The 9,961-nt window shown below is 34.6% G+C and overlaps 1 protein-coding gene across 1 annotated transcript in view; it reads right to left on the bottom strand.

Annotated features, from left to right (window-relative positions):
• Positions 1-3,612: 3,612 nt before the first annotated feature.
• The window catches only part of LOC113499602 (protein trachealess-like), a 50,247-nt gene continuing 43,898 nt past the window's right edge, over positions 3,613-9,961 (bottom strand). Inside the window, exons 5-9 of the mRNA XM_026880117.1 lie at positions 9,088-9,256; positions 5,876-6,000; positions 4,114-4,307; positions 3,769-3,878; positions 3,613-3,626 (exon numbers count right to left, since the gene is read on the bottom strand). Of these exons, the coding sequence (XP_026735918.1) occupies positions 3,613-3,626; positions 3,769-3,878; positions 4,114-4,307; positions 5,876-6,000; positions 9,088-9,256 (612 nt within the window). The remainder of the gene's footprint in view (positions 3,627-3,768; positions 3,879-4,113; positions 4,308-5,875; positions 6,001-9,087; positions 9,257-9,961) is intronic.

Genomic DNA, 9,961 nt, shown 5'->3' with positions numbered 1-9,961 from the left:
AAATTCTTTCGAAGACACACTTGGAATTATGAGGACAAGGCTTTGGAAGCTTAAGGAGAACCTGCGCTTAGCCTTTCATGTCTCAGTAGGGAATCATCACATTAGACGACAAATAGAATGTCATCGATAGTAAAGCCGTCGTTACTCAAACGAAAGGCAAAAACTACAACGCGGTACCAGTGGCGGCTAAATACATTAACTTGGTCAATCTTAATTTTTCTGCTTAAACCTCTAAGATTATTCCGAGGTTTAAATAAATTTTGTGACATTCAAACATAATTTTTGAGAGACAAAGACTCATATTGTTAAACCTTCAATATTCTTATTGTATATTCAGAGGATGTCATACCTAAACAAACGTTTTGAATAAAATATTTGAGAGTATCAATAAAATGGTAATGGTATTATACGATGAGCGTGAGACGTGTCAAAATACCCAAATTAATTATCCATATGAGTTTACAATGAACAAATATTGAATAAGGAATAGCAATAAATTCCACTTAAATTTTTGTCGGTTGACAAATATTTTACTTAATACAGAATATTAACCTCGAAATTAATTAGACTAGAAACTGCCTGGAATTTTAAAATAGAAAGGTTTCAGCGAAAACATTCTAATTCTGTTTTTTCAGCTGGTGGATATACTAAAAATAGAGACGGCTTTCCTTTTTATCTCAGCAAGTTGATTTCCCGCTTTATCTATATTTTTTGTTCAAAGCAAAAACTAACACAGTAATACTTTTTGCGTTCTACTTAATATTTTAGTTGGCTAGTGTTTCAAGATTTTGACTGAAAGAAATGTTCTAAATAAAAAATATAATACAATTTACAAACTTTGAGATCTTAAAGTATATGCAGTAGACAAAACAGAAGCTGTAGATATAACAAAGAAATTAGATAAAGATTTCAACACAAGAAACGATTTGGCCTTTTTTTAATGGCTCCCCAATTTAACCAATTCAATTTCGATTCGACCTACGGGATAATTAAATACGAAATAGGCGTGAAGTTGGAAGTTTTGTTGCTATGCACATGCCATATACCAGGTTGATTTATAAAGGATTCTGGCTCGTTCTTTTGAACTTAAGTCTTAAGAGTTTGGTAGTGTAAAATGAGATTCTATTATTGAGTAACATTCCAATTTCGACTAGTAACGTCTTTGTAAACGATGATGGTCCTTCGAATGTTTTCGTCCCATCTAAATGATTGTTAAATGTGAAATAAGTACCTATTTCTTACCAGTCACGCCGTAGTATGGACTCTATTTAAAAATGGAGTAAAACCACAAGTGTTTATAAAGTGATGCTTGAATAGAAAATCCAAAATAACAAATATTACAAATGAAGTTTTGAAGTAACTAGTTCCGAACATGATGTCGATGGAATTTCTACTGATATCATAAGTCATACTAGAAACAATAAGAAATAAACAGAACACCAAGATCCCTTAAACCAAACGGCCTTCATCTTGAGCACATTGGAACAATAGCTTAAGAATACAAACAAAAATGTTAATGTGAACGTATTAGCTTCATTATATTCAATTGATTTGTTACATAAAGGGCAAAGCGAACACGTGTATAGTGGAACGTGAGTCATTAATACTAAGCGGTTTTTGGCATTGTTGATGTATTGTATTGGCAACGGATTTTTTAATTATAATGCACTTGATATTGGAGGGAAGCCAATAATCCAACCTGGTGCAGTGTTTGTTGATTGCTTCTTGAGGGAATTTGAAATGATTGTAAAAACTATTGCTTCAACCACATCCTAAAATCTTCAAGACTTTCGAAAATTGGACTACAAGTAAAGGGTTGATAAACAGTTTGAAGTTTCAAGTCAGAAAAAGTAGGTATAAGCTATTTCTCGATTCTTTGAAGACGACGTTGCCAAGTGTAGAAATACCAAAAGCTGTGTTGTTGCGAGAAGACATGTTTAAGAGATAATTTGTATGACTTCAAGAGTTTTATATTTCTGACTTCTATATGTTATGCTTATCGTCGCAAGCATCGGACGTGATGAGATGCAAAAAATGTTATGTTTCTACAAATGCAAGTATTACTTATTTAAAGAAAGAACTGTATAAAAACTCAATGAATTCTAAAAAAACTGTTGCTTGGCAACATCTATAAATAGCTAAAGGGTGCTTAAATTGTGTATGACAAAAATAAATCAACATGTTTTTCAGGCAACGAATACTAAGTAAATTCCAAAGCGTCAAACTTGTCGGAAGTCTCAAACATAATCATTTAATTTTATTGGACGTATGCACAAACTTTGAATATCATACGCTTTGCGATCGTCAATAAAGTCATCTTGTAATCAAACCGCGTATACAGTTGTAACCAAATTACCCGCTTTCTAACAAACACCCGGACTTTTATGCTAATATGTACAATTGTTATTCCGGACCAGGAATGTCCACATTTGACCGGCATCTACATAGATGTACATTTAAATTCAAATGATGGTCTCGTAAAGCTATCAAATGGTAAGGTGCTAGAACCACATGACGTTAACTCCACACCGTGATTGGCATTCAAAATGTCAGCCATCTTGTTATGTACGATTATTGGTTGGATGATTACGTCAGGATTATGAGTCCTTCCATTCATGTCATCTTTGTTCTTGATGATTGTGCTTTTAAGGTGGAGCAATCGCATTCGATCGAATTGAGTCCAGATGACTAAGTCGCATTGAGGTCGTCACGAATTTCCTCATTGCTGAATTAACATAGGTGCTTAGTACATCAATGGATTACAACACAACAGTCACTAGACTACAAAAGCGGCACCTTAAGAAGAAAAACATAACTGTGGCTATTATGCTTCAAGCTTATGAATAAAATTCAATAAGGAAACAGATACTTTAAACGATGCAATAAAACTAAAAACCTCTGAGGAAGTTGATATCAACAAAAACTATGAATCACACGATCATTCAGGTAGACATAAACATAAAACAGAAAGAGCCATCTCGCAGGACATTAAAACATGACATTTCCCACGTCTACGCACAGGGAGAGGAAACCAAAATGGTGGAATAAAAATTATTATTCAAATCACAACTTGAGTAGAGACGGGCCGCCGTGGCGCTAGGCCTAAATTGTATTCCACTGACGGATGTGCAGGAAAGTAATAATATCATATACGAAAACATTTTACGATTCAAATAAGAATACTTCTGCAAAAGATTCCGAAAATGGTGGCTTACAAAAATTTAGCTTAAAATTACTTAGTTTCCATTCAGTATTTAGTGAATGGAAAAATAAGTAAGAAAACAAGATTGGCAAACAAAATGAATCGCAAAACGGGCTATCAAAGTGTAACATCGAAATTCATTTTAAAAGAAATGTTCCCACAAAATGGTGGTCTCATAAATTTTCCTCGTAACGTTTTGCGCCTTGAGCTGCCTGTCTTCTTGACATGGATTTCTATAGACCACAAGCTGAATACAAATAGGTAGTTACGACATTAACCTACGAAGGATTTCACCACATATATTGGGTCATGGGTGGACATCGAATCGTTTATAGACAATTGATGATATACTCGCAAGGATAATTAAACAGAAATAGAAACGACAATTAAAGTTGCCCAACATGATTGATTTATTGAAAGTTGACTGACGAAAGAAATGTTGAAAGGTGTAATTAGTTATAGGAAGTTAGGACCAAGAGATATCCGGGTACAGAATAATCATTAATATTGATACTAATTATATTATAGTGTGTGTCCAATTGATAGAAGCATTGATATATACTCACAATCTACGTGACATTTTCTAAGTTTGTTGGCATCTTCTCCGTGGCAAAGCGCGTAGAGATTTTTCCCCGTCAGCTCCTCCGCAGTGTAGCCTAGAAGCTCTGACACCCTGCTGAAAGAATAACACAAATTATGTATCAAAGTTTCATGATTTCAGGCTGAAACTGAATAAAACATACATTAGGTACAGTCAGAAAGTTTACAAATTTAATATTGAAAACGTGCTCTTAACAACTTTTAGATCTAGTTTTGCGCATAAAACCGTACGAAAATCTTTTTTAGGACATATTGTATTGATTGTAAGAAACATAGTAATAGTAACATTAATAGTAGATTTTTAGTAATACCTGGGCTCGCAATGTGCTATTCGGAAGTCAAAGTTGATTCTGGTGACGAACATATCTGACTCCAATCTGATCTCGTGGACTGATGGTGGTGGTAATGCTATGGCTAGAGCCACCATGCCCAGGAGTACTGTCGGAGACTTGCGGCTATGAGAAAAGGAGTACTGAGGTCGAAGGCGGCACAGCATCAAAACAACCTGGAAAGATAGAGACAGCCGTTGAAGAAATGGTTAAAGAAAAGTTTTACGTAAATATGAGTCTGGTTAAATGTCTGGTTCATAATAATACCTGCAAAACTCTCAAACCTACGCCCATAAACCGTAAAATTCTAATCACATAGGACCATCTTTAATAAAACTTACAAACAAAGACAGAAACAAATCAAAAACAGAATAAAGAACATCATTAAAACTTTCACATTTACTTCGTTTTCTTAAAATAGAAAACACGGTACGTGTCTCATATAAGACCATTAAACTTTCAAACATAACGAGAAACTGAAAAGCTATTTGTTACACGGCGTAATGTCTCTCAGGCACGTATAATACATATAACCAGGTAATCGAATCCCAAGATCAAATATAAGGAGGATCCACTAATTTGCAATTTTCCTAATAAAACGTAGCCGGCGGCGTCACACACTCGAAAATGTTACAGTATTAATTGCTCCACTGAATAAACGGAGCCATCGCCATTAAGATGAAGATAAAACAAACGGTTGTTCCTCATACTTTACTATCTATCAACCCTTAAAATAGAAATAAAAAAGTAATCGACAAGCAATAAAGAAATGAATTGCTCACAAAATAGGAAAGGAAGTGTCCAAGAAACTGCTTATAAAATAAAACGAGAATTTACACCCCAAAAACAATCTACCGGCAATTTTGCTCAGCTATTGCGGTATTCTTGTGATATAATCACGTTTTATGACCTAGCACCGAGTTAAGGCAAAAATTATGGGGCCGTATAATGCTGCCTTGAGCACCCCAAGCTAACAATAATTCTCACCAATAATATTTGTGATCTAAGACGGATAAAGAGGTCGTTCGAATCCATTTGTTACTCTTGGTGTAGATATGAAGCTATTATGTTACAGTTAGATTAATGTTATGGAGTAGAACAGTTGATTTAGTGTCTCAAAAGGTACTGTTTGTTCCTGTATTAAATATAATATTTTTATCTGTAGTAATTGTTAATATGCTCCCGTTCTCTATATCATCTAAAACATACATTTCATCACACAACAGTCTTTCTACTAGATACCCACCCGCCAGTTACCACTCTCAGCGTTTCTCGATGTCTCACCATCGTTGCTTCTTCCCACCTAAATCGAAAATGAAAACTCAGCGTCCATTTATTTCAGATCATCATTTTAAAAGATCAGATAAGAATAATGTCCACAAATTTTCATAGTCCACTTAGTTTGAAATTATAGAAATTGTGTTTTGTTTTTAAGTGATTAGAGAATATCTTGTTTAAAACTGCGCTAGCGCCTTCTTATTGATGTTATACTTTACTATCGTATAAAGTAAAGATTAGTAGAACGAGACTGGTGAAAGCAATAAAGGTTAAATTACTTTGAATTATGTGTAAATGTTAAAGTAATAGTAATATAAAATATTGTGAACTTAGCCATTTTCCCAATATTCCTCGCACACGAGATACATATTAAACATAAAAATAATTGCATTGATAAACGTCTACAAGCTTTATCAGTTTCTACTATATCTTCGCTTTATACGGTAACCATTGCTGGTTTCCTTACCCTGTATCCTGAAGACTTGAAGTGACAGCCTCTTTTGGTCAGTGTACTCTTCATTCTCACACAGAAGGCTCGGTCCATCCCTCGATATAGCGAGCCACTTGCTGCCAGACTCATTTGTGATGACACTGTGAACAATAACAAAAAAGTTAAAATTGAATTGCATTTAGACCTACTTCCACATTATGACAATAAAAAAATCCTTGCAAATCTAATTTCAAGTACATTCATCTAAAATCTTAATGTTATCCTGATTAAAGCAACCTCAAATCATTCCCTTCCTAATAAACTCATAAGTGCTAAGAAAGAGGAAGAAAGTACCAAGAAATGGACCAAATTTTAACACAAATAGAATCAATTTTTGGGTTCAAAAGTGTATCAATCAGTGTGAGAGTTGATTGATTGGGTGGACGTGGAGATAATTATAAGGTTTGTGGTCCGTCTGGGACCGGGACCATCGCTACTACGCTGTAATTGATTTCACTCGACCAGTCGCTAAATTATTTGACGACGATGGTTCTAAAAGGTTTCAAGTTGGAGGAAGTCAAATTTTCTTTGAAATTATACTATTTTCTGGATTATCATTTTTAGTTATGTTAGATAAAGTATACCTGTAAAAATTTTATGTACATCCAATAATAGTCATCCGTGTTTGTAACAGCTGGCTTCAAATATTCAATAATCTTTAAATTTATCAAAAGTATCAAACTTTTAAAGCGCTTATATAAATTACAGAATTGAAATTATTTTGAGTCGAAGATGTGAATTGGAAAAGAATAATGCGAAAAACTGGATTAGGCACTGTAATAAGATCGGAAAAGCGGAAGATCCGTTTTAATTAATCAGTCTAGACAAGTGATTCTGGGTTCATGCACTAGATTTCAGCAACACACAACGCAACAAAACGGTAAAATTTAAATTCAATTCGCATACGATTCTGTCGCAAGTTTAATCTTTGGCAATAGTCACAATAACCATTATACCGGACAAAAGGTATGTCGCGTTTTATCACGTTGTTGTACTAAATACGTAACTAGATTGACTCAGCTGAGAAATATTTGTGTAACCTTGATATATCAGTCGTTTTGGTGAAATAGTTTTTTGTCGACGTTTAATTTAAGATATACTCGTGTTACATTTTTTATTGTCATTGTCATCTGCTGCCTATTTCTTTTGCTTAGTGACAAGAAGAATGCCTGCCTATATTTTTGGATTTAATCTATTAACCGTCTATGGTCTTAATCTTCATATGATCATTTAAGTTCTTCTAATGATACTTTGGTATCATTATATTTCCGTTAAGTTATTTGTCCATCTGTTTTATTTTCATTTGTTTTATAGTCGGTGTTATGAGTTTTGGAAGCACCAAGTAAGGCTTTATCAGCACAATATAAAGTTACACCCACTGTACGAGTGCTTATGGCACAGTCCCAAGACAGTTCTTTGCAATGGAATGTTATCTTACCCAGCTGTGGGTTTTAGTACTTGATTGTATCTAAGTGGCTACATTTCTATTATTTCCTTTATTCATGTTTTATGCAAACGTTTACTGTTTTACATGAGTACTGTTATTTTAATAATTGAAAGGAACTTGGCTGTATTCAGTTTTCGATTGGAGAACTACTTCAGCAGTGTGAAAAGCGTGTTTATTGTAGACCAATGCAATAAAATATTGAGAAACGATTGCAACAAGTAAATTCATTAAATGCACAACGATGTCTGAGTATTACCTTATTTTAGGTTTCTCTGCTCTTTATTCTGTTGAGCTATACCCCAAAAATGACTACATCAAGATTTTGGTGGTATTTCAATAGATTCTGTTTAAACCTTATAAAGTTTAAGTTGTAGAACCACTGGCTCCCATCACTTTAAGTTTACACCATGGCCATCATGGTGACAATGTGGCGATTACACCATGGACCACTGTTCTGTGGCTCATTTCACCACGCCCGTCATCACACAATGGTGCACTGTCAAACTATTTCGATCCTGATTGATTTTTTATCGAGTTTTTTTTAGCAGCATAGTGTAAATTGAAAACGATTCTAGCCCTTCGATTTTACGTGTGAAATTGGTGGCCCTTTAAAATAGATATGTTCGTTAACGGTATTTTACAATGGTGAGATTTTTTTAAGGTTTAAGCAGAGCTTAAGAACCAACGAAATAAAGTAGGTATGTAAGTTCTTGCGTAGTCAAAATGCACATTAACTTCTTTATAACATCAATGTAAACAAAGGTACCAATAATTTGTTTCGTTCCGAACCATTTCATTCATGGAATCTAAAAAATTACCCAAAACAAAATATCGAATTTAAATTGCATGCATTTAAAGCATGTTTTTCATCGGTCTCTAAAGCCACAACAATAATAAAAACTCCGAATGCAGTCGACCGAATAACATTGCCGGTGAAAATTATTATACGAATGAATTTTTTGCTTATCTTCCCGTTTAATTGAAGTCGGCACCCACATCTCTTTAGAAAATTAAACAGATGACTGATTTAATAGCACAAGCTCCATTGGCGCCATGATTTGATGCGCAGTTGTCATCGCCCACTTCATTCCCATAGCATTGGGAATTAAATAATAATTTGTTACATAAAGGTTTACACTGACACCCCATTGACCGTTTCATAAGCTCCCAACATGCCGTGAACATTCCATAATCTAATTTCAATTTGATCCACAACTTATTAGTGCCAGCATTGGGCGATTCGATATACCGAGTGAATTTCGTAGATCAGTATTGTCGCCGATTGCTGTTGGAGCAACGGCCTCCGGAATAAGTGGAGTTTAATTGAATTTCGAACTCAATTTTTTTGTTGGAAAAGACGATTCGATAATTCTTGCTTCTCGTTTTCTATGTGACACCTGTTTAGAATGAATAACGGTAAAAAGTCATCGCTTCACTGTTTTCAGTAGCTTTTTCTACGATTTTTTAGGAGATCGATTGGAATAAAATGACTTTAAACGGTAACAGGTAATCTAAAGTGGAACAGTCGACTGAGAGGTAATTAGGAGAATAGTCAAAAAAATATTTGATTGAAGACTAAGAGAATTAACTTTCATTCTTTGTAAAGTATCTTAATCAATTGAAGACGTTGTACGAGAGTCACAAGCACTCAACACAAAAATTTTCAAAGAAACAAAGCATTTTATACAATCTAAAATACTAATACTCTCTTCATTTATCGTATCTTAGAAATCTGACTCACCATCAGGGTTATTGGTTCCATGCTGGCTTCCTTCTTCACTACCAGATGCTGGACTGTTCAGTCCAGCACCTCCTGGTCTCCCAGTCAGGGACAATCCAAGCTGCTCAGCGATCTCAGCGTGGTCAGCTTGGTGCACGTAGTCGAATATACTACTGCCAGTCATCTCTACCTGAGGGACAAGAAATATATGTTAGGTTAGGTTTGGTTTAAATCAGAAAAATAATGATATATGTGGTAAATATATTCGGGATTCAATTTCTGTGCAAATTGTTTTTAATACCAAAAAAATCTACTATTAGCATGGACCTCCAAATGTTCCGAAGTGTTTTGGAGTCTAATAATTTCAGTTTCTTACAACAAATAGTAGCATTCCCAAAATTTGACATGCGTTCACATGTAATGTTCATAATAAGTTATGTATAAGCCCAACCCTAAAAAAAAAGCCAGAAAAATTCCATAATATTTTATAACCAAAATCCCATTCAAACTTCCCGCAGCCTACACACGTTTACAATTATTAGCTAATAAAAAAAAACCTGTCTTCAAAACCAAGGAAGGAGGCTGAATGGTGGCCCGTCACGTACCGCCGTTATGAATGAAAGAATTGTTATCACACATCGCATAGCAGGTGGCTTCATAGAAATGGCTAACGAGACACTGTTTACGTTACAATTGATGAGAATTATGAACGGGACACAGATATGAGATAATCATATCTTGGGTGAAGAAGACGTGATGACAGATGATAGTAAAGTGAAAATGATAAAGAGTTTGTTGGATATGTTTATTCTTGGGGTTAGTGGAAAAGGTGAGGCTGAAATTATAGTGCCTGAAATATCAGATGATTCTGATAAAATGCCTTGAAGAGTTAATG

The sequence above is a fragment of the Trichoplusia ni genome, chromosome 12 (genome assembly GCF_003590095.1).
Source record: "Trichoplusia ni isolate ovarian cell line Hi5 chromosome 12, tn1, whole genome shotgun sequence".
NCBI lineage: Eukaryota > Metazoa > Arthropoda > Insecta > Lepidoptera > Noctuidae > Trichoplusia > Trichoplusia ni.
This window is presented reverse-complemented; position numbering and strand designations above follow the sequence as displayed.